General features: G+C 38.9%; 1 protein-coding gene across 1 annotated transcript in view; it reads left to right on the top strand.

Moving 5' to 3' along the window:
- The window catches only part of FGD5 (FYVE, RhoGEF and PH domain containing 5), an 82646-nt gene extending 57196 nt beyond the window's left edge, over window positions 1-25450 (top strand). Inside the window, exons 10-20 of the mRNA XM_026052513.1 lie at window positions 4634-4705; window positions 6019-6087; window positions 11350-11433; window positions 13233-13312; window positions 16431-16530; window positions 18351-18488; window positions 19610-19712; window positions 20586-20716; window positions 21909-22037; window positions 23216-23364; window positions 24106-25450. Coding sequence (XP_025908298.1) covers window positions 4634-4705; window positions 6019-6087; window positions 11350-11433; window positions 13233-13312; window positions 16431-16530; window positions 18351-18488; window positions 19610-19712; window positions 20586-20716; window positions 21909-22037; window positions 23216-23364; window positions 24106-24142 — 1092 coding nt within the window. The 3' untranslated portion in view covers window positions 24143-25450. The remainder of the gene's footprint in view (window positions 1-4633; window positions 4706-6018; window positions 6088-11349; window positions 11434-13232; window positions 13313-16430; window positions 16531-18350; window positions 18489-19609; window positions 19713-20585; window positions 20717-21908; window positions 22038-23215; window positions 23365-24105) is intronic.
- Window positions 25451-25504: the final 54 nt, after the last annotated feature.

Genomic DNA, 25504 nt, shown 5'->3' with positions numbered 1-25504 from the left:
GAGGAGAGGGAAAGGAGAGAGAACGAAATGTGAGAAGAAAGCAAGGATGCATGGAAACTCTATGTTCATAATTCTGAGTGATGTTGAGCACTGACAACAATCACCAGTAGGTAATTATATATATCAACATTGTATTGTAACCTAGATGAAAGAAGAGATGTAGATTGTGGGTAAAATATGGTATAAAAAATGTAGAATTTTACTTTAAAACTCATTAACTTCAGATCTCAGGGGAAAAAAGTCAAAATAATCTCAGAGCTTTAGGGACACCCATAATAGAGGCTTAAAACTACGAGAGCTCAAATCACGATCATACACTATTTTCTGGCATATCTACTTACTAAAGATTTCACTCAGATGTATGGAAGATTTGTAGGAACACTTTTCTGAAGTTGTAAGTATATATAAGCAAAAAAGACCAGACTTCCACTGCACATTGTACTGAAGTCAATGGAATTACATTAGTTAATAAAAAATTATAATAAAAAAAAAGTCTTTATTGCACTACAGATTTTGATGAAAATAAGTATCTCATATTTGGATTTTATTGAAGGGGAAATCTCCACAAAAACACCAGCAGAGGGCACCTATTTAGGACTGGCTGCAGGTCCACTATGACCTAGAGGCTGGTTTAATAAAAGCGTTCACAATCTTTTTATTGACTAATTTTTTCCAGTAAGTCCTAGGTTCTGTTCATTTGTATTCTGGACATCCCACAAACCATGTGTGATTGAAATCCAGACTCAGAATAGCAAACAGTAGTTGTCAAGGGGGTAAAAGGAGATTCTCAGAAACCTGTTGCTACAGAATGAACAGCTTCTATGCAGGACTTGCATAGCAATATATACAGCAGGACACAAATGACTTTCACAATTAGATCCAACCAATATGCCATCAAACAGTCAGGCAGTGATTAACTTCTGGCTCTTTTCATATTTTGAAGCAAAACTTTCCATTTGCTGTGTTGCATTACCATGGCATTGATTTTTATCTCCACTAAGCCATGTTTTAATTCAAAGAACACTAGGAGATTCTCTGAGCTTTACAGATGCAATAGCGTGTATAATTATTGCTATAAAGAGTGTCTGTCAAATTCCACAAAGACTTTTGCACTTCGTTTTTTTACTGTATCATCAGAACACATCTGCTCTTTTGGAAATTGTGGCCAGGAAGAGATGAAATAAAATTTCCCATGTGTGAATGCTGTGCGTTCACAAAGGGGAGAATTAAAGTTCAATATTCTGCTAAGTCAAAGACTGTTTTCCTGAATTAATATCTCAATAACAAAGAAACTCAATAATGTCATTCAAGACGCAGCATTAATAACTTGGTACATATCTGAATGAAGTTCTAAGCAGTATTTTAGACTTGGCATGTACCTGGATGGGGAAAGATTCTTACTGCCAATTTACTCATCAAATTGCACTCCAAAAATTTGACAATAACTATGAACTACATTTTCTGCAGATTATCAGTAATTCATTGTTAGCTTTTTGTTGTTCTATGCTAATAACACTACAGCAGTTTTTCCCCTGAAAACTATTAATCACAATTTTCAGACATATTATAATATTAACTATTTCCACAGTGCTCTTCTGAAATAGCAAATTATTCACAGTTTACATATGTGCAAAGGCCCAACGTATACCATCACAACACAGCATTAAAGAGTATCTATAGGAGACCTTCACTACCTGAGCTAAGCAGCATTTGTATTTTCTATTTTGTATTTGTATATTCTGTGAACTTCTACAATCTGTTAGAGGCTCTGAGATGCTAAGAGCTATAAATCATTGTTGCTGTTAACAGCTGCTCAATTCCTCAGGGAAGCAGTCTTCCTGCCTACACAAAATGATAATATGTTCCTTGCCTAATAGACGCTGCAGTTCACTGCTGAACTGGCTAGAGATGGCTTTCAGACTCACCTCTGCAGTACTAATTGGGTGGAGGTTTTTTTTCATTTTTGAATTGTAGCTTGCAAAGGATTCTGGAAGGAGAAGGATAACAGTTTTAAGTGAAATTAAGAAAATTACATAAACAGGGAGTTTAAGGGAACCATTCGGAAATTCTACTCCTCTCAGCTGCCCACCACAATCCCTYGCATCTGATGTCTGTTCAACTTCCTACTGGAAATGAGTCTGATACATTTCTGTCGGCTTCCTGATGAACATGTGTACATACTGCAAAGGTCAGCCTTGTAACTGTCGCCTCTGCCAGAAGACCAAAGAGAAGCAGAGATGCCTCTGAGCTGCAGCAACTGAATTCCCATCTCACTCCCAGAGAAACCCTGATAACTAGCAGTAACATTCGCCAGGAGGGTGCCCCCAAGCAGGGACTGCCCTTTTTGCAAATGAAGAAGGGATTTCTGCTGCGGAAGTGATCAATTTGACAAGCTTCAGTAGAACTAAAATACTCTTTAGTCTTTGCAATTGACTTTTGCAAACRTCAGCTGTCCCATGATCCCTGGTATTTCCTGTACTGTTAGATTATACATTCTGTTTCCATTTTGCTGGCCCACGGTATTTCAGAAGTGATTTGAAAAATTCCATTTGTTAATGCCTACAATGCAAAGGAGATACTTGATGGCTGAAAAGGTCTTGAAAATGTGACAACTGCCAGCTATACTGCAGTATCAGAGTGCATCCCTACGCTGGTAAAGCTTGTTGCCACTCAATGTATGTTTGATGGATGGTTACGTATTAATAACTGAACTTAGTAATTCTTTCTTTGGCGGAGCATCAGAACACTAAAACAGTGCAGTATTTCACTGAGGTAGTACATTCAGAGATATTTCAGGCTTATCTTCAAAAGAAAGCAGAGGTAGGAACTAATTAATTAATTGCRTTAGTTGAAATTCAGAGTAAATGAGCCTTGACAGACCACCATGGTAACATGGATATATTCCTTCTGGTATCTGTGATAACTTTCTTAATTAGCTGATTTTATAGACGGCACTGATTTGTATCATGCAATATATCCCTGATTGCACTGTACAATCTAATACTGTCTAAATAAGCCCAGAAATAGCTTAATCATAGAATCACGGAATGGTTAAGGTTGGAAGGGACCTCTAGAGATCATGTAGTCCAACCTTCCTGCTCAAGCAGGAACACCCAGAGCATGTGGCACAGGGTGGCGTCCAGGCGGGTTTTGAAGACCTCCAGAGAAGGAGACTCCACAACCTTCCTGGGCAGCCTGTTCCAGGGCTCTGTCACCCTCACAGTAAAGAAGTTCCTCCTCACATGGAGATGGAACTTCTTGTGTTTCAACTTACACCCATTACCCCTTGTCCTATCACTGGCCACCAATGAGAAGAGCTTGGCCCCTTCCTCCCTACATTTCCCCTTTACATTCTTATACACATTAATCAGATCCCCTCTCAGCCTTCTCTTCTCCAAGCTAAACAGGCCCAACTCAGTCTYTCCTCATACAAGAGATGTTCCAGTCCCTTAATCATCTTTGTTGCCCTACGCCAGTGAGTAGAGAGCAGGAAAATAAACCAATAAACCATTATCTATCAGAGCTGAAAACTGTCATCCAAGGGTGCTAGGCAATGAAGATGTTTTCTCTTCTGCATCAATGTAGCCCTTAGTATGTAGTTTATACAGGTGTGTAACTGAGGATTTAGGACAGCAAGACTAATCGGAACAAAAGAGCCCTAACTTTTAGGTGTATTCTACTGATGTCTCACTGCTGCTGTGCAGTCCATTCTGATGTGCTAACCAGATAAAACCACAGCTGAATTCTGCCTACAAATCTGGGTTTAGCCTGTTATAAGGAAGGCAAATTCAAATGACTCTAGCACTGTTATAAAGGTACAGACATACCTTCTTTCTACTCTGTAAATTCAATCTGGTATCATCTCTTTCATGAAAATACAGGTTTAGTTAGATTAATTTCAGATATCATCTTCAGGGTATTTTCAGAATCATATCACATACCAGTGTTCAGTAAATCTGTCTGTGCTCTCAGCCCCAGTAAGCAGTTAACAATACCTCAGCTTGATAATGAGCTTTCTGATCTTTGCAAAGCATCAAAAGACATACTCAGTTTCATCGCTTGCGTAGTAGTTAACCTTCTAAATCCTCTAGTGCAAAGCCATTAGTCCATCAGCATGGGATATAAACCTCCAGATAATACTAATAATGATCATACAGAACATGCTTTAGATTATGTCTGTCATACCACTAATGCACAGGCCTTTAGAGAAGACACTGCACTTTCTGTTTCCAGTTTATTGGTTCCCAGAGTGAGAAAGTCAGCAAACAGTCTAAAAACACGCCTAAAATGTACAAAGTTAGAATGGCCTTTCTGAAGGTGAACTGAGGTGTAAAGGAGATACTGAAGTGGTAGCAAAGCTAGCAGAGATGTTGAAGTTCAGAAGAGGCAGGAATGCAGGTGATCAGGTTTCACGAAACATGCTAAGCTGGAAGAAGGTTTTCTAAACCTAAATTCCATGGGCCCAGTTCTCTCTCTCTGTGTCTCTGTCTCTCTCCAAAATCTAACTTTACAGTATCACTGTAATCTCCTATGCAGAGAAATAAAATGGCGAGACGGAATGAGGGAGGGTTTGCCTGCTTGTCTAAAGAACCATCACCAATGCAGTCTCCTAAATGCTGTTTCTCTTCCTCAGGAAAACTTGCAGAAGCTGGTGCACATTCAGCACAGTGTCAGGGGGMAGAGCAGCCTCCTCCAGCCAGGAAGGGTGAGTGCTGCAGGCAGCCCTACGCTGATAAGGGCATTGTGTCCGGCCAGCTTTACTTCTGTCTGTTTGGATGGTGAGATTTCAGATTCTACAGGTGTTGTTTACTGAGTCACTGTGATAAAAGCTGTAGACCTGGCTTGTGTCACTCTGTCAACACACTGGCAGTTCTCAAAGATAAATGCCAAGAGCCTCACATTGGGAAAGACAAGCATTGCCTCTGCTTTCAGAGAACGCAGCCATTTGGGTTTCCATTCCAGCCATCCAGACTGCCCCATTATAGTGTGTTTTGGAGGAGTCACCATTTTGCTTTCTATACATCTATACATGTTAAAAGGTCTGACATACTTGAAGGCTTGAAAGGCTTCTTTATTTGGCTAATCAAGAGCCTTAAATTAGGGAAATTATTTGTTTTAAAATTTATTCTCATCATTCCCTAGTACCGCTTTTAGTGTAAGACACCATTTTATAACAACATATAAATAGAAATGTGGAAATATGTATAGTTTTGTCTTACTATCCACATTACAAGCAAATTTCTCCTGGCCATCCAGTCTGTCAAGCTTCCTCAGCCCCCACCACCTTTATACTACAAAATATCTCTTGTTGAATTTTACAACTCCAAATTTCCCCTTATTCCAACAGTATATTTAGCAAATTAATGGAGGAATTGTCAGGACATACATATTCCTGAGAACTTCCACCAGTCAATAGGGCAGCTAACTGCTATTTTTTCTCTTAACATTATCATTCTCATTTGCCCTTGCCAGAGAATGTTTTAATAAAATTGAGTATGCAGATTTCAGAGGATTGGTCTCTTCTAGCATAAAAACTTTCTATCAGAGATTTGATGACTGCTATAGTTCAGTTATTCTGGACTATCCACAGGCACAGTCATTAGAGGGACGGACAAGGAAAGAATAAAATGATTGTGCTTGTAGACATGTAGAGACTATGTGCACAGACCTGGTTATTTAGATGTAAAATGATGAAAATAGAATTTTCAGTATTTGTTTGTTTTTTCTAATTAGAGAATATTCAAAAGACAAAAGATAGTGTCTGTATCCTATTAAATGTTAGTTTTGCAATCTGTGACAGTGGTGTCCGCCAGGTAGGTTTCAAATCCATTTGGTACAGACACAAGTGAAAGTCACGAAGAGCAGTATGGTCAACCCTGGTAAAGACTAACAAGTGCAAGGTATTCACCTCTTCCTGTGATGATGAAAGCAGTGTGAGTTCTTAGTAGAAATATTCTCTGTTCTCAGTAAACTTCAGAATAAAGCCTCCGCATTATAACCTACTGTTCTCTCTTTCAGGTCTTTGTTAAAGAGGGAACACTGATGAAAGTTTCTGGAAAAAAACGGCACCCTCGGCATTTGTTCTTGGTAACATTTTGTATTTTTGTCTTTATCTTTTTTGGGTTTTTCCAGACCTGAATCAGGGCAGAAACATCRTATTTGCAGGTTGTTTAATCATGAGCAGTGATGTGATGAGTTGGCTAACAGTAGTCCCTTTCACACATGCCCCCAGTGGCCCTGCATACTAGAGTACAGGAGAGCAGCCCTCTGCCACCTGGATACTTATAGCCCCAGCTATAAGACAGTGATGAAAATTCAAAGATCATCAAGAGAAAACAAACGACTCATTTCGTTTCTCGTGGACCTTCCGCCTTACCAAAAAAAAAAAAAAAAAAAGTATTTAACAAACAAGAGAGATAGAAATCCACTGGTTTATAACCACTGCCATTAATGCTCATGATTTTGTTTTGTACTACACCCTACAATGAGCCTTTACAGAGTATCTTAAACTCCAGTTTTATGAGCTGTATTCTCAACTTTGCAAAGTTGAATATATGAGAATATATGCAGACATTTTTATGCACTGTCTTAGAAGTTTCATATGTGTATATGCTCATGTTTGTAAAGTTCTTTAGCAAAAACAGCTATAAAATCCTAAGTGTTATTGCTAGCACTGAAGTACCCTCTTTAAAGAATTTATTTTAAAGTAAATGGGTTATAGACCTAGAATATGAGTTTTTTTGGCCTCTATAAATACTGACAGCTTTTCACTCTGGGACCAATGTAAGGAGGAAGGATGGCTGATTACAGAAGTCATAAATTTTGCCATTAATTCTTATTTCCTATGTTTATTATTATTTCATACTTGTGTATGAGTAGGGCCTTCCTTGTTCCTCTTCAGCTTCTCTGCCTCCATGATCACACAACAGTCATAATCAAAGGTCAGATGAGATGGGACACAGTGCTTTTACTTCACTCTTTTGATGGCTTCTTAGGTTTCTGTGAAAATTTGGATTTTCATGTAATGAAAGTGATATATATTTCACCCAAATCTTCCAAATATGAGATTACTGCACTGCTGTTTTACTGAAACTGCATCAACAGACTGTAAAAATAGCAAAAAAAAAAAAAAAGTCAGAACTGTGACTCTGGAGAAATTAAGGGAAAATGTTCAGGCCATAAATAGTCACTATGGGATCAAGGGTTGATCCTAAGAACTGTGCTCCCTATGGGAGTAACACTGAGGCCTACTGATGACCACTTGGTAACAGATGGTATGTGCTTTCTTTGCTGATCTTTCTGCATACAAATTTGCCTCTGCAAGGGCTGTATAAACATTTTTTATTGAGGCTAAAAGTGAGGCAAAAAATCAAAAATATTTTTATCACTTTTCTTCTGGTGTAGTCATAGCTCTGTCATCATAATCATATTTATTATGGTAAATATTGCAATGCCACAAGCTTAGCTATTGTAACTGAGATATAAAACTTAAAAAGAAGTATCAGAAATCAGGTTTGTATTTTACATTGAGAGAAAAAATTCGAACTGAACTAAAATTCAAAGAATCTGAAATAGTTTATTAGTTTGAGGATCACACAAAGCTGGTTCCTTTCCTACCTTAGCATTGTGAGACTGCATCTGCTTTAGGCTTCCTATATAATGTCTGTTATTGAGGGGGACGACTGGATGTTCAAAACAGTGGTAAACTCATTGGCAATGATCTGCCTTTGGATTCAGTTAATTTTTCCTCAATTTCCTCTACCTCAAGAGTCCCTTAGATTGTACAGTAATGCTATAGCTGTAGGAAAGAGAATCTTTGTGGAATGTGCTACTTACTGCAAAAACATTCAGGTGTTAATTGAAGGATCTGTAACTACTGTTATGTCAAAGCCATTCTAGGRTTGTTTAACAGATTATTTAGCTGATAAATACATTTAGACAACTTCTGCAAAGCCTTAGCAACATGTGTCTTGGCATTTAGGGCCTTTACTGTAACAGTCTTAAGCCCCTATCATCCATCATTGGCCTTCCTTACAAATCCTTTCAAAGAATCCTTTCAAATCCATCCTTACAAATCCTTTCAAAGAAAGAACTCCTGCAATATAACGATTTACCCTAATATGGATATCAACACAAACTTTCAGAACTGGATTTTTTTTATGATGCTGCACATGCCCGTTGTTATCCAAAAAGGCCATCAGAAGCTGATATGTATAGATTTACTTTGATTTTGATTTTGGATGAAATGATAAAGTTTACCTCAGCTAAACAAAACAGAATTCTATACAACTAGAATTTTTCTAAGTTCTCTGTAGTGAACTTTATCTAGAGCTGAATGAAGTCTAGGGTTTGGAAAGAGCTTCAGTGTAAGAGTATATGCTGAAGGTAAAGCTGAGAATTTAAGCCATAAGCATCTCAGAATATGAGTCCATCAAACTAAAGATATAGTTAGAATACGCTATAAAAGTTGGGCACGTGCCAAACTCTTAATCTGTGCAGTCAGAGTGTGCTTTGGTGATATGTGTGAACCTGTGCTTTGAATCCCTAAGAAATGTTTTATGTCTCTGCTCAGTTCCTACAGGCAGGAGTATCCAGCACAAACATTCAGGCATTCTTGGGGTACATGTGTTTCTATGGGTGTATAATGTACTACAAAGCTACTTGAGCTGTCTTGTGAAGGCTGATGGTTTTGTTGAATCTGGTGTTTCCTGGCAGGATGTTTGGCAAGTTTTGCTGGGCGCCTGTTTCCTGAGTTCAGTCTGTGTTTACAAGGATGTTGGAGCTTTTTTGCAGCATAGTATGGGCTGCTGACGCTAGAAGGCCCCATAATCGCCCCTCAACTACAGGATTCTGCAACTCGGACACTATCTCTTATCTCACCCTTCCAAGAATTTCTCTACAAAGGCTGCTTGTATTGGAAGTGGGGTAGGGGAAACTGCCATCAAATAGCAGACTTTGTTTAATGCTCTATCCAGCAGAGCTGGAACACAGGAGAATTCTGAGCTTGGAAAATGCAGCCCCAGCATACATTCAGGATACTCCACTGACACTCAGTAGATGGTTAGCACCATCTTAAACAACACAGAGTCCAAAAAAACTATACATTAAAACAGTCAGAAAACAAACAAACAAAAAAAACCCACACAAAAAACTCAAGTAGGAGCTCTCAGACAAAATAAGTATGGGTGCCAGCAATTCAGATGGGCACAGATAAATTTGCTTGAATCAGAAATTTCRAACAGTGCACATTACAAAATTTGCTCTGGCCTCTAATGTTACAGATCCCCATCACAACAGAAGGGGTTATAAAGAAAGGCACTGGAGAGGCAGAAGTATCTCTGTCTCTTCATTATTAACTGTTTTACTGGGGAATGAATGTTCCTGTGCATGCAGCAGTGCAGAACAGGAATATCTGTCCCGCACTGACATTCATGCAGTCTGGGGATCCCCATTATTCAGGAAGCTTTCTGGCAAACAGAAGTGTGTCCGAAAGGACTGCAAGGAAGTCCCCTGGGGCCGTGGCAGTTTTAGTTCATTTACCACAAATATCTGAGAGTCTGCAAAATCTGCTTTTACTATAGCTCAGACCTCACTGCTTCAGAAAACAATGTGCCTGCAGTAGTATACAGAAAAGCAGAGTGTGAAATGAAAGAATTCTTTAAAACCACTGGCACTGATGATAGTTCTGCACAAACCATTCATATAGCCACCAGTGAGTTCTCAACCACAGATGTGGATAAAAAGATAACAGCAGATCCTTTTTTTTGTGTGCCTTGCTTAGCGAGCTTCGAAATATCTGTTGTAATTTCGCTGTGACAAACTGTGGCTGATCAGACCTCAAAAAACATTAAGAGCCACAGCCCTCCTCTATTGCACTACAAAACAGAAGGAGGAAGAAAAAAGAAAGTCCAATGGGCAATTATAAAACAAAACCATTAATAATTTTAAATAAAATCTTGCTATGTTAATCAAAACTGCCATAACAGAATTCACTAGGATGTCTTCCTCAATCAACAGTAATAAAATAATAAGCTGTTTTTTAAAGAAATATGTATCTTTTAAAATAAAATAAATGGGGTTTGCCAGGAGTACGTGCTGCCAAATCCTAAGGACCTGTCTTAGCAGTGTACTTTCTCTAGCTTAGTGCTCATAATTAGTCATTTTTTTCTTGCGTTTTGAAACAAACTTCAAGTACTGGCACCGATGACTGGCAGAACTACTGTTTTCTTCTAATAAGCCTTGGAACGTTCAGTAGACAGCAGAATTACCACACAAATGTGAGACTTCATTAGGGAATCCAGAGTATTATCTAATCTTAGTACTAAAGTCTGTCTTTTTTTATTTCGTTTTCCCCATTTGGCTGTTCCAGTCCTTGCCTGCTACTGACTTAAAGTGAAACCTACACATCCAATAACATCAAGGGAAAACAGCCTCCATTTGATTTTCCCTGAGGTTTACATTCACATAAGTTTTCCTACCCAAGCCTGATATATATCTTCAATATGCCATTTGTTGTAATTAATTTGTTGGTTATGTACAACCCTAGTTAAATTCGGAATAACTGTGTGGTCACTACTGTACAGGTGTCACTGTGCTGACTGGATTGATGTTAGCATGGAAAGTAATTTATGGAGTTGTTAGTAAATGGCATAAAACTATGACAAGCTATTTGTCACCATTTCTACGGAAATTTCTATGGAAATTGTGTTGCTGCAAAAGAAGTAAACAGTTTACTGAGAGTCTGAAACTTTTCTTCTGACTCAGTATGCTTTTACATACTCTCTTGAAAAATGCTATATTAAAAGAGCTTTAAACTATGTATTAGCTAAGACTCACTCAAAAGACCTATCACTTGGTCTAAACACAGCTTCAGTGTCAGTGGAATCCAGAGAGAAACAGAGCTGTTGCATTCCAGGCAGTTTGTACTGCACGTAGTAAATGTACAGGCTCCCTTCCCAACTTGAATACTGCACTGCATTGCCCTTCAAAAAGCAGCTGCTTCACCCAAACTGGGCAGAAGAGTTAAGGAGAGAGAAAAAAAAAAAAAAAAAAAAAAAAAACACCACCACCAAACCACCAGCAAAAACAATGCTCAGGGAGTCTTTTTTGCACTGGCTTAGCCATTTGCAGCAATCAAAAATGAGACGGAATCAATATCCAGGATCCAAGCTTCCTTGAGCTCCATGGAAATGCAGGTCTTGATCTAACTTGTACGGCTTAAGCCTGTCTTTAGCAACAGCCCTAGCACTTCATCAAGTTACTGCTTATTCTGGGCATCTCCCAAAGAAATAATGGTCAGGCTGGCAAGTCCTATTACAAATTATTGATTTTGTCTTTCTCTTCATATAGATGAATGATGTTCTGCTGTACACATATCCCCAGAAGGATGGCAAATACCGACTGAAAAACACCTTGGCTGTGTCAGGCATGAAGGTAATGAAGGCACCTAGGCATGAAGGCACCTAGAATTAAATTTGTATAGTAGGTTTTTAGTACTTCGTTGGTTTATGTCTCACTAGCAGCTGAGTGCAAGGGGAGGGAAGGATGGACTTGTTAGCAGGGGACTCACCTTGCTTCTCATAGGACTTAGAAGGAAAAATAATATAAAGCAAACAAATAGCAATGTTATCTGTAAGGCTTTGAATTAGTATTACAGCCTTATTCAGACTGATCATGAATAATGCAAGCCAAAATCAGATTTACTATCTGATCATGAAACTGGAGGTGGAAAAGATTTATTATCCCATTTTGTTCATTCACCCCTGTCTACAGCAAATGTATGATTATCCCCTACAGCATACTCACTAGGGCTTAGGCTGCCTGGTTTTAAACTCCTGTCACTACAAATTTACATAAGTTTTCATGTGCCTGTATTTTATGTGCCCTTTGACTGTTTTCATCAAATTAATGGATGATACAGCATTAATAGATTCAAAAAGTGATTAGTGCTCTTCATAGAAAAAAGGTGCACTGGGTACTATTACATGCAATAATATAGACATGGTCTCTTATTCAGCAAATCTTATTCAGCAAATTTTGGAACAAGCTGCACAGGGAGGTTGTGGAGTCTCCTTCTCTGGAGGTCTCCAAACCCGCCTGGACGCCACCCTGTGCCACATGCTGTAGGTGTGCCTGCTCGAGCAGGAAGGTTGGACTACATGATCTCTAGAGGTCCCTTCCAACATTTATGATTCTATGATTCTGTGAAATCCTTAAACTGCAGATTGCCAGAAACTGGACCTAATTATCTTGCTCTTACATTCTTTCCCTAAGTATTCACTGGCTTCTGTGCAACAGGAGGAGCTAAAGGGATCTTTGCTTCTAACCCAGCCTGCCATTATATACTTCCCTCTAGGAACCTATTCATAACTGTTCTACAGTTAACATAACAAGTTGTATTTATTTGAAAGAGGGCTTGAAGCGGCAAGTCAGAAGTTTGGAGATGGAGGAAATACACAGGATGAGAATAATTAATTCCATTAATTAATTATTAATTCCAGCAGAATGACACAAGGGGTGTTGGTATGTTATGAAAGTGTGGGAGGCTAAGTCTGGATAACCCTAGAGACATCAAAGTCTAAAACTAATTCTGTATGCCCAGCTGGGGAAGGAATTGCAAAAATGCTCCACCACTAAGTGGAATAGAGATGCAGAGCAAGTACCTGCTAGGTACACTTGAAATACTGAGTCACTGGCATGACAGATGCATATTAATAAGTGGCTGCTGCTACCAATAAGTGGTTGGTATACTCGGTGGTAGAGGGAATGTTTAATCTGAGCAGCAGATCTTAAAAAAGTTTTGACTCTTGAAAAGTCTTGCTGCAAACAGGCAGGCATTCACTGAAGAGAAGTATGCTGCATACAGTCTAGGTGTTAGGAAGAAAGTTATTTCCATTCTTCCAGGAATAGGCATGAATTTGGCCCTGATTTACCAACATGTTCTTATTATTGTCAGACCATCCCTGAAGGTCATCATATTCAAATTTGATCATTATCTTTAGAGTAGGGCTAAACAGACATTTATTCTTCTTCAGCACCATCCACACACTGAAATACAGTGCACTCTTCATTGTAACAGCAATACAACACCCTATGGGCTCACCCCTTTGCTTTGACGTATGGAAACAGACAGCTGGAAGTTACAGAACACTAGACATAGAGATACATATAATGTACTGGTTATAGACAGCCTAACTCATGTCCACCTTCACAATCATGGTATTTGTTTCCAGGTCAGCTGCCCAGTGACAGGAAAAGCCCAGAACATCCTGAAGATTGAAAATGATGAACACTGCCTGACCCTATCAACAAGGTGCTGTCTCCTACTACAACAACATGCCTTAATTATAGTYTCTTACTACCGCAGACTTCCCTGAATTACACGGTGCAACATTAGATGGGAAGGATGCCTTCATGTTTGGTCACTGATTTTGGAGCTTTCATCTTTCCAAGAACATTTGCCATCTGTGTGCAATGCTCAGCTACCTGCCAAAGCCTCTCTGGTTCTTTTTATAACCAACAAATCAGAAAATATCCAAGGTTTTCCTTGAGCTACACACTCATTACAATCTCCAAAATACACACAATTGAGTTATCCGCTTTCTGTTAGAAAAGACTAGATGTGTACACTACTTCTGTACAGTAGAGGGGAAAAAACTGCTGTGTGTCCCCTTCATCCAGTGTAAGGGAAGTTGGCATCTCTCAGAAGCAGCTTTGAATTTTGTTGTTTCTTTGCCTTTCATGTTCATATTAAGCCTGTGCTTAGTCAGCAAAGCATTTGAGGCCACTGGGGGCTGTGTTGCTTTGGTAATGGATAGAATCAGAGCCTAAAACTCAGATTGTACTTTTGCTAATAGAGCTAGACTGAGCCTCACTCTTTGTCAGAGCTTTGGGAACACTAAGATTGTGCTGCTCATTCTGGAATAACTTGCCACAAGTTACCCAGGAAACACTGATCATTTCTTCCTCTCCGTCTCTGGGTTCCCTGGCAAAACTGATGAGATACCAGCAGGTCAGCACTCTCCTAACCACACTGCACAACCCATGGCATGTTACACTCTCCAAATGGAGAGTCAGAGAAGTACCAGATGGCTTCAAGTTTCCCTAAGGACTGTGTCTCATATATTGCTCCTACTCAGGTTCTGCAAACACATACTGCAGGGCAGTCACTGATCACAATCCAACCCTCAATGGCTTATGCTTGCATAAGAAAAGGTGAATGTTCACCTTTTCTTACGCAAGAGTGCCAGGGACTAAAAAAAGTAAAATGAGGATGACCAAAGCTTAGAGACATGTTTTACTACATGGTTTACTCAACCGAACAGCCATGTAATTCACTTGATGGATGGGGGATGATTATTACTATTACACTTTCCTTTACATTTCAAAATGTTCTTCTCAGACACAGAGGTAATAGTGTGCTGCCCATATAAAATACCAGAGCACTATGAGAAAGCACCTGGAATCACCTCCATGACACACTAATTCAGAGCAATAGTGATGACACTGAAACAAAATCTCATCTCAGTCCATTTTCTGTGTTGCACAGATGTCTTTTCTCCTGTTGTCCYGGAGAATGCAGTCACAGTTTGACTCTTTTTTTCTATTTCTCTAAATACTGCAAAAGAATATGAGCCAGCACAGGGATAAATGACAGCTCTGCCCAAGGTGCAGCCCAGAAACTGCACAAGGACTAAATGTGGCAATGGCGAATTGAGGCATAACTTCAAAGTCTCCAAAGTTCAGCACAAATTCCTCTGAGCCTTCATGCAGTCAAGCAAATAGCTAACAGAGAGGGGTCAGTGATAACTGATACCAATTATCTTACTCACCACGACCAAGGTGTTATTCCCACATTTAGGCACTCTTAGCAACCTATGATTACTGCCCAGGTATGTTTAACAGAGTRGAAAAAAGGTTATAGGGACCAGTTAGACATCCGGGGTTTAATAGCATGTTGTCCCTGTTACCTGTCTTTGACAAAGTGACTTTAACTTACATCACTATAAGGCTCATGATTTTCTTCTCTTTTTAAGACATACTAATTTCCAAGTGGACAGATTTCTAAGAATTAGCAAGAGAAASGCTGAAGAACCACTTCAGTTAATTCTCTGCAGGCTGGGAATATGGTTTGACTGGAAGATACAGACATCTTTCTCAGTTTTCTTTGGAAAATAAAATTTGATAGATCTTTTACTAGTGATAAGATCTGATTAGCTGTGTCACTCTTGTCAGAGAGAATCTCCTACATCACAGCCCCTTGTCGTGCTATGAGGTTAACCTATACACACTTTACATACCTGCTCAGGAATCTCTTTGCTCCATTCTACATAGGCTGTTGTTTTTCACAGAGGAAGGCTTACGCTCAGGTCACAGAGGGATTCTAACTCAGGGGCACTTCTTTTCTTCCTCCTCATCCCTCCTTGTCCACAAAAGACAAGTTGTTTTCAGATGTCTTGTTTGGTGGCCTTCCTGAGCATGTGTGAGAAAATCACAGCTGCACAACAGCTGGCAAAGATGTCACTGCTAGTTTTTACAAACAAGATTAGAAGGTTGTTTTAATGTCAATGGCTGGATGACTTAGTAGAGAGGAAGACCACAATGAACTTCATCCCCTCCTGTGACTGATGCTGGGAGCAGCTAGGGCTTTGCACAGTCTTAGATGGTCAGCAAGAGTTCAGTTTGGAGTCACAGCAGGAAAGATCAAGAAATCAACTAACACAGGCAGAATAGTTAACTGCCCTAACAGAGGGCTGTGTTCATGAACTACCAGACATTAACAGCCATGCTGCTTTTCTGGGAGAGGTGAATTGGCAGAGAAGTCTAAGTTTGCTGGTTTGTCTAGGGCAAATGGAGCATCTAGGTGCCAGTTTGGAGAACTACTAGCTTCCAGGCAAAACTGCAGCTAGAGGACAGCAAACTGCTGTCCTGGTCTCCTGTCAGGAGTTTGAAGATTATTTGTGATCTACCTAGAGAGAAACAAAAATATACAACTCTCTACCAGTGAGCCAGACTTCTGCATGCCCTAACATGGAGATCATGTAAGCATTCTATTGAAGAGGTGAGTGCAAAAACACTGAACAGCCATGCCAACACTACATACTCTAGAATGCCTAACACTAGGACAGACAAAACAGAAGAGACATTCCATGTAACCACCCTGTATGATCTAGAACTGAATGTCTTACGAGTCAGAGATTAGCTTGCAATATTTTTGAACACTGCCTATTCTCAGTTGCAATCCTAACCATAGATCTAAACTAACCATCCTGTGCCTGACAGTTCATCTTTTCCTAGTCAAAGAAACACTAGTTGCACACCAATGCACTGGTGGTGAAAAGCAAACATACATACAGCAATGTTTTTCTCATCCAGAAATTGCTCTGTTCAATCTCTGCTGTGCATGACACTGATGCTGTTTTATTCCACAGCTCTTCCTCAGAAAGGGATGACTGGTACAGCTGCATTAGCAGACACATCCCAGATGACTGCAAAACTCAAAACACTTCCACCTTCCACAGCAGTGTGGAGGTAAGAGGACAATTTCAGAGGCTGAAAGGGGAATGATAGCAAAATAAATAAATATATTGAAAAGGAAAAGGGGAAAGGAAGAAGAAAGGGAAAACAGAAAGAGGAAAGAAGGAAGGAAAGAACAAAAAAGAAAAGTTCATAATGACAGAGCATTTTTACTATTTTTATTTAAACCGGTAATTCAAACCTATGTGACAAATTCATTCTCACTTCCTAGTTACCATACAATTTTCATCAGCCACCTCCAAAATGTTAATCACATGGTATTCTGAGGTCTTTGCTTAAACCTATATTGTTTATTGGAGGAAGATTAGCAGGATTTAGTCCTACGGGTTTTAAAAATAATTTCAAACTTTGTACATAACTGTAAGAAAACTACTTACTAATTACGCTTGTACTATACACATAATTCACTGCAAGTATAAACCCCGCCAGCAATACTCCAACTGTACCTTCACAATTCCAAAAACAAAGCAGGATACTATTGCTGGCCTGAAACTAATCTGCTTTCAAAATTTTAATAGGAAAAAAAAATCAAATGTCTAGCAACATAAAATATATTCATTTCCAGAAAATAAAAATATAACTTATTATATTTATGCTTATGCAGCTCTGCTTCTGATTTAGATCTGAATGCATGCAAGGAGAATGTAATTTTTCTGCATTTAAATCCTATTTTGCTGCAGAGGTCTAATTTCCTCCTACCGAATTCTCGTAACCAACAGTCTTTTAAAGGTACAAGAGCTTGTTTCACAGGTGCTAAACACTAAGCTGCTGTGAACTGGAACTAGTGTATCCATGATTTAATTTGATGAGCCTGGATGATTACCAGGATGATTAAGGGAATGGAACATCTCTCATATGAAGAGAGGCTGAGTGAGCCGGGCCTGTTTTCTCTGGAGAAGAGAAGGCTCAGAGGGGATATGATTAATATGTATAAGTTCAGGAAGGGAGAATGCAGGGAGGAAGGGGACAGGCTGTTCTCACTGGTGGCCAGCAATAGGACGAGGGGTAATGGCCACAAGCTGAAACACAAGAAGTTCTGTCTCCAGGTGAGGAGCAACTTCTTTACTGTTAGGGTGACAGAGCAGTGGAACAGGCTGCCCAGGGAGGYTGTGGAGTCTCCTWCTCTGGAGGTCTTCMAAACCCRCCTGGATGCYRCCCTGTGCCACATGCTSTAGGTGTGCCTGCTTGAGCAGGAAGGTTGGACTAGATGATCTCTAGAGGTCCCTTCCAACCTTAAATATTCTGTGAATCTGTGATTCTGTGAATCTGTGAGCCTGAGCTCAACCTGTGTGATAACTTCATCTTTGTGCAAATCATGGCTGGTATTAGAAATGAAAAGCTAATTGCTTTCTGTAGCATCTGTCCCCTGACCATARAATTGCCCCAAGACGTAATGAAATAGTAAGCACAGCCCCTTTTACAACTCAAAGTTGTGAAGACTTTTATGGTATTATTTCAAAAGCTATCATAAAGGGATAGGTTTAACCATATTAGGACATGCAATTTTCATATACTATGAATAAGATCCTTGTTGTAAGTAGAAGAGTGTCAATGAATGGACAGTAATAGATGTACATGAATTTTTACCTGTTTCAAGCCTCACCTTCACAACACAGTCCTTCCTGATTGGCTACAGTTTCTCAGCTCAGAAACAGCTGCATCTCATACTTAGGTGTTCATTAAGAAATTGAGAATGTGGGGATATTAGCAGGTGAAGACATACTGAAATGAGAACTGTATATGAAGAAGTAGGACTCACTGAGCGTACTTAAAAAGTGTGGCTGTTTCTTCATTTGTTCTTGTTTGATTTTAAGCTACGGGAAAGGCTTGGAATACCCTTGGGTGAGAGGCCTCCTACTTTGGTACCTGTGTCACATGTCATGATGTGCATGAACTGTGGTAATGACTTTACCCTCACCCTGAGACGCCATCATTGCCATGCTTGTGGGAAGGTAAGAGCTGTACAAGCACAGCTTTATTCATCCCTTTACTACAACAGCTGCTACTCTTCTAACTTCTGTAAGCTTGTAGAAATATCAAGAACAGAATCTGATTTCTCATAAAGATTTTTTGTGGAAGAGAATTAACTATTCAGGTTACTTATTACTCTAGCAGGAACAATGGTAACCTTCCATTCAGGACCAAATTAATTCCCAAAGGTCATAAACTGGAAGGCCCATATGATAAACATCACTGATTATCAATAATCGTCAGCATTTTGTATCTGATCTGCAGCTACGAGTACCAATGATTAAACAAGAAATACAGGCTCTATTTGGGACCACAGCAGTGCATCTAGTCCAGTCTACTACTGTGTAGTAGACTATGTACAGTACACTGTAATGTGTAGTCCCTGCATTAACAACAGCTACTACAATTATCTTCCAAGAAAGATGAAAAAAAATACAGCCTAAGGACTCTGGCCAAATGGAAAGATTCCTCTGTTTTCCATTAAAGAGATGCTGGTTTTTGCCCTTACAGGCTGAGAGGATCTATAGCCTTTCCAGTGTTTTTGTTCCTTTATCAGTGCTTTCTACTGACCCTAGAGACTTGTACTATCTACATTAACCTGAAGTGCTGTTTTGAACCATGGTTATCTTTTAGCCTCAGTGATACTTTATTGTATCAAACTCTATCAGTAATTTTTTCCAGTATGAAAAGGTATTTACCTTTCTCTGATTCCACAAGAGAATCTGTCTGTACCATCCCTGGGAAAGGAAGAACATGTAAGCTTGCTTCAGCAAACAATGCTACTAACAAAAACCTGTAACTAGATGTAATATTACAGAGGTCTATTTGTGCTTCATTACTAAAAAAGCTACAAATGGTAGTTTCATACGAGTGGTGTGCAACAAAGTACAGTGATAATTTTGCTTTGGCCTGCAACAGTGTAAGTGTAAGAAGAAAAAAAAAAAAAAAAAAAAAAAAAAAACCCAGAAAGTACCATCAATAACTATCTGATCCAATAACTTCCTTTCTCTGCTAGCCAGCTCAGATAATTTGCTTTGTATGTGTACGTGTACGTATATTGATGTAAAATGACATTTACATTCATCTCACCTTTCTGAAACAGATTGTGTGTCGAAATTGTTCGAGAAATAAATACCCTATGAAGTACCTCAAAGATCAAGCAGCCAAAGTCTGTGATAGCTGCTACCTGGAATTAAAAAAAAGGGGTAAGGTTCCTTCATTCTTAGCAAATCATTGCTTGCTTGTGTAATGAGGACGACTTTGGGATCTCCCTGCCATGCTGTGTTTTGTTACAGAGGATTTCTCATTTCAAGTATGAGGCACATGTAATGAGCCCCAAGAGTGCCAGACTGCATGGCAGTGAGAACTGTTTTGCCAAGCCAGTTCTCAGAAGGCTCTTTTGGCCGTCTGGTAAATCAGAGTAACAGTAAGGACTGTCTGATGCAACCATTAGAGTTTTTTTAAAAATAAAGAACAGATAATAAGTAATATTCTGGCACAACTGTTCTTGTAGGCTATCCCTGAAAACAGCTGCATGATGTTGTGCTTCAAGGAGAACTTCTTGATAATGTGTGTTGCTAGAAATAGATCATCAATAGATGTACTCAGACAACAGTACTGAAGTATTATCTTCTATTGCAGGGAGTACTAAAGCTTGACAGAGACAGAATATCTCACATGCGCAGAATTCAAAGACAAAAGGTTCTTAGAGAAAGAATGTCCAATTAGTGAGCTTATCCTACAGAGGTCTTACAGAACACAGAGGGAACAGATGTTAGACATTTACTTAATACTGTTAGAAGAAAGTTAAAAGAAAACAAGTTGTGTTTTGTCAGCTTTCCTACAATCTGCTTTCACGCTATAGAGCATTACTGTTACTCTGCAGTGCTATGCAATCCACCAAGCTAACCAGACTTAAAGGAGTAATTTGAGAGAAAAGCTAAGATRAAAATCCACCTGCTGTGGAGTAGGCACTGCAGTTTCTTAGCTGTTTGTGTATCATGTCTCTTGCATGTATCAGCAGTCTTACCAATTTATCCATTTTGCTTCTCCTTTTCTCAATTTTCTTAATCTTGCAGAGCGACCACTAAGTGTGAGCTTCCCTCCAACTTCATCCAGGTGTTCGAACAGTGCCTTCTCCTCTGTCTTCCACAATATTCATTATTCATCGTTTAAAAAGCAAAAGAAGATTCCTTCAGCTCTTATGGAGGTAAGACTGGGAAACTGCCAGGGAACTGCCTGAGAAAAGGGAAAGAACTTTAAGTGCTGTATGCTGAGACTACAGCAGCAATGTTTATCATTTTTTTTGTGTGCACTTGTTGCAGCCCATTCCCTAGTCTACTTTTATCATGCAGTTATAATTTCCTATTTTTTGTAATGGTATTAAAGTTTCAAACAGAGTACTCCAGTCTCTAAAATTTCAAGAAAATTCTTCAGTCTACCAAAAAAAAAAAAAAAAAAAAAAATTAGACCAGTTTATTTAAGTCTCATCTTGGTGATACAAGGAAAATAAACACAATTCCCACCAGTTTCACTGGGGCCAGAATTTCATCAGCTATATTAGCTCTTCCAAGAACATGCTGCTGATCACACTAATATAGACTAGCTAAATAAGCTGCTTACAGAACACAAGGTTTCAGCAAGGAACCATCAGGCATTAATTAGTGTGTTGATGAGAACAGGTGCTGAACTCTCTGTACATTCAAATCATGGGAATTCCCTATGTTTATTTGTGATGAGCTGAAACTGAGCCACAGATGCAAGCATGTAATGCAAAGAATTACACAAATTCAGTACTTTTGTAAAAACCAAGAGAAAAGCAGAATTTCACCACTGCTGGGAAAAAGCTATTGCCTTTCTATCCACAAGGAGGCAGCATATGTTTATTAATATGAACTGTTTACCTGCTGTGAAACGGTAACTCTCCTCAAAAATATTTCACACATGAAATGAACTCACAGTCAAGTGAATACCGTAAATTAATATAAATTTATTTCAAATATACCCACATCTTGAAGGCATTCAGCCACAAGATTATCTTTCTCTTCCGGAAGCATATACTTCTGATCTAGACTAAAAGGAAAAAAGAAAAAAAGAAAATAACAGACTTGAAAAAAGGGAAAAGTTCAGCTTCTTAGAGCACTACTGCAAATTGCTCTTCTCAATAACTTGGCTGCATATTTTCACCAGTTTTTCTGAGAACTAAGTAAAGCTAAAAGTCTTCAAGCAATTAAAAAGAAAATGGTAATCTAATACTTATGTTAGTTCTGTAATCATATTTTTAACTGTCTTATAGTTTCATGGACAAAGAGCTGTTTTTCTGGTGTTATATGTACACGCATATATCAGAGGGAGAGAAGCCTTTCCCATCACAAATTCTGATTTCTTCCATTCTGCTCCAGGTGGCAGCCTCAGCAGAGGGAGCTACCATCAGTGGTTATCTCAGTAGATGTAAGAGAGGCAAAAGACACTGGAAGAAACGCTGGTTTGTTATCAAGGGCAAAGTTCTCTACACCTATTCAGCAAATGAGGTATTCAATCTAACTTCAAATATTTTTTCTCACTGTACTGATGAGTTCCCACCTTTACTCCCTATAAGACACACAAGTAACGGTGAGAAGTAAAAATGGCAATTCTCATGACACCTTCCTCACAAAGCTAGTGCTAAAAAAATTGCAAGCTGAGTTCCTATGACCTATCTTTAGACAATGGGCCCAAACACATCCCCAGCTGGACCCTGGCAGCCCTCTTGCACAAACCGCTCTTCATTACTTGACTTCTGCAGTTTGTGCTATTACATACTGCTAACTTTACTCCATTTATTATAAAGACTTCAAGGACCTTTGCATTTGTATGGTGTGACAGAGAAAAATCTGCTACATTTTTCTGTAGATATGTGTGATCTATTTCTGATGAGGAGGAGAAAATTCTAGTTTTGCAAGCACAGATAGGACATATCTGTCCTGCAAGTATTGACCATGACAGACAGTATTCAGATGTGAGAATATCGCTTTCTGTATTGCCCTTTAAGCTCTTCATTACAACCAAGGAGAGAAGATATCAATTAAAGAATTCTATGCATTTTGTTTACTACCTTGGCTAGCAGTGGTTCTGAGAGTGCAAGGAGATTCACTGAGCCAAAAACATCTTTAAGTTGCTACAAGTGGGTTTTGTCTCTACCCTTCCCTACAAAATCAAGGCACAAGTGAATACATGATTTGATCATGACCACAAACCAACCTATTGATTGCTTCAGTAATGTTGCTGTGTAACCACCTCTTCTATTTATATTCCTGAATATTACCATAGTGCAGGCCTTCAGAACTGCTGTTCTACTGTCCAATAATCTCAGTAGCCTCTCCCCAGCTTGCCTCCTGGATTGTTTTGTTGAAGGTGGCAGACAATGCAATGGCTAATCTGACCTTGAGGATGGCCATGAAGAACAGAATTTTGAGAGCTATTGCCTGAGTTCAGATCTAAGGTAGACTAGATGAATAGGTGACGTACACTGGCAGTACCTCTGTCTAGGCTAATCCAAGTTACTAAGAACCACTGCAGAACAGTCATTAGAGCAGCAGCAAATCTGCACTGCTGTTTTAGTGGTCCTATCGGACACGGGGGTTGTGTCACAATAAGGCATTCAAAAGAGTTCTCAAACTCTCTACAAACCTTTTCTCTAAACTTTCTTTCACTTCTTGACCGCTTTCAGGACAAGGTTGCCACAGAAAGTTTGCCTTTGTTGGGTTTCACCATTGCCCAAGGAAAGGAGGAAGGAGGCTTGGATGCAGTTTTCCATCTCTACCACAAGCAAACCCTCTTCTACAGCTTCCGAGCAGAAGATAACAATTCAGCACAGAGGTATGGGGTAGACTTGCACACTAACGTATGAGTAGGCCAAGAGTTTATGCAGAGTTCTTCCCTCTACTTCAGAATGCCTTCCATTACAGAGGAAACAAATAACCTTGACAGTATGCAACCCAATTAAAACTGACTGGCCTGGGTGACATTAGAAGTCTACCTAGTTGAAAAGCACCTAGTGCTTTTCAATTCTTTCAGGAAGGAGAACTTGCTCCCATGTAGAGTGAAAATAAGGAGGCCAAGTCTCAAAAGACACTCCTGTAAGTCTCTCAAATATGATTAGTGCAAAGCAACTTCTCAGATACCTTTTTTATCCATTTCTTAGTTTGCTCTCTAATAAGCAATTGTTTAAATTTCACAATTCATTGTTACTGCTGCTGCATAATAAAATAATCATGAAATTAGTGAGTAAAATGCCAGAATCTTAAGACACACAGGGATGTAAATGAGTTTCTATGAGAGGTTTTGTTGGTTTTAAGCCTACTTCAATGGTTACCCTTTTCTCATCCTAAGAAAGGACATGTGCTCTCTTTGGGATTACACATTAAAATACTGGTGAAGGGCACTCTAGAATTTTAAGAGTCCTGCCACCCAGGCCGCAGTCTTAATCACAAAACTATGGCTTCTTATTAGAGACAAGATTGAGGGTTTGTTCAGGTTTTGTATTCTTAAAAAGCTTATTTTAGAAGGAATTATATCACTTTGCACATACCATCTTTTCTTCCCTGCCCTTTTTTTCAGGTGGATTGAAGCTATGGAAGAAGCATCCATATTATAGCAGCAAATGGACTTGGAATAAATTCTCAGATTTCTATACATTCCCAGCATCCCTTTTCTGTCTTACAAAAATGATCCATGTATTTGAGGCAAACCAACTACGTGCAGTGGATCTTAACTGTTTCTACGTTTCTCTTTTTTGCTTTCTTCCACTTTCATCCACATTTTTGCAAATGGAAACTAAAATAGAGAATATTTATAGTCATCTTTATGTCTGCACAAGTACAACTTTTGCTATAAGCATCTCCTCAGTAAACCAAGTCTAATACAATACATGGAAATATTGGGTAAAGTAAGCAGTGGGCTCAGTTTTATTTACCATAGAGCACTACTGTATTTCATTGTGCTGGTTTTTAAATCTACCGTGAAATGAGAAACAATATAGTAAATGCAAAAACTACTCCTTTAAAGCACTTTATTGATTTACTGAACTATAGCTTCCTATTTCACTTTTCCAAGGAGTTCTGTGGACTCATCAATTACTAAATGCCAATATGAAATTGTGCCCTGCATATGCTAAATTGCTTCCACTGAAAGGAAATGAACAAATCCACACAATCTACCACGGTCTACCAGCACTTTACCAGCCATGTTCCAGGATAACTACTTGCCAGTAATTTCTGACTTTACGCACATCATTGGGTAATTCATTTTAAAAAGTTTGATTTCTTGAAGCTACAGTACTTTGAAACACACTAGCTCTGCCTATCTGAATTTTGAATATTATCACTTCTCCTTAAATACTGCATCAGACTCAAAATATATTTTTAATTTATTATAAACCTACAGTCAGTTTTTATTTAATGCTAATCTGCTTAGTAGTGTTAGACTTTTATCATCTATTTAAATAGTCTATTTTCAAAGTTGTTTTGTTTTTTTCTGCTATTCCTGTTATGAAAAACATCACCAAAAATTCAATTCACACAACCAGCATATAGTTTGAAATGTGCTGGCAGGCTGAAAAGCACTTGTCTGAAACCACTCTGGTAGAGTGCTTTGGAAGTCCTGAGGCTAAAAGCATTTTACATGAGACTGCTGTTGTCCACTGCACTTCCTAGATTCTCAGCAGCCAAGGGTCAGCACAGTATTTTTGAAGACATACTTCTTTACGCCAGATGAGTTTGGGGGAGTTTGTTTTTCAACAGGGCTGAGAAATACTAATGTTATAATCACTGCAATAAAATGACTGGGTATCCTATATTTGTTATAATACTTGACTGAAGACTAGAATGGCATTTATAAATAAAATATATCTTTGTAAAAAATACCATGATCAAAAATTTAGTTACATTAAAATGCACTGCAGAGGGATTTTTTTATTATTATTGCTATCAAGTTCTCTTTCTTCCCTAAGCTGCATAGA

Source organism: Nothoprocta perdicaria, unplaced genomic scaffold (assembly GCF_003342845.1).
Source record: "Nothoprocta perdicaria isolate Ctin4 unplaced genomic scaffold, notPer1 scaffold_9, whole genome shotgun sequence".
Lineage (NCBI taxonomy): Eukaryota > Metazoa > Chordata > Aves > Tinamiformes > Tinamidae > Nothoprocta > Nothoprocta perdicaria.
Note: the sequence above shows the minus strand (reverse complement) of the source record. Positions and strands in the feature narration are given on the sequence as shown.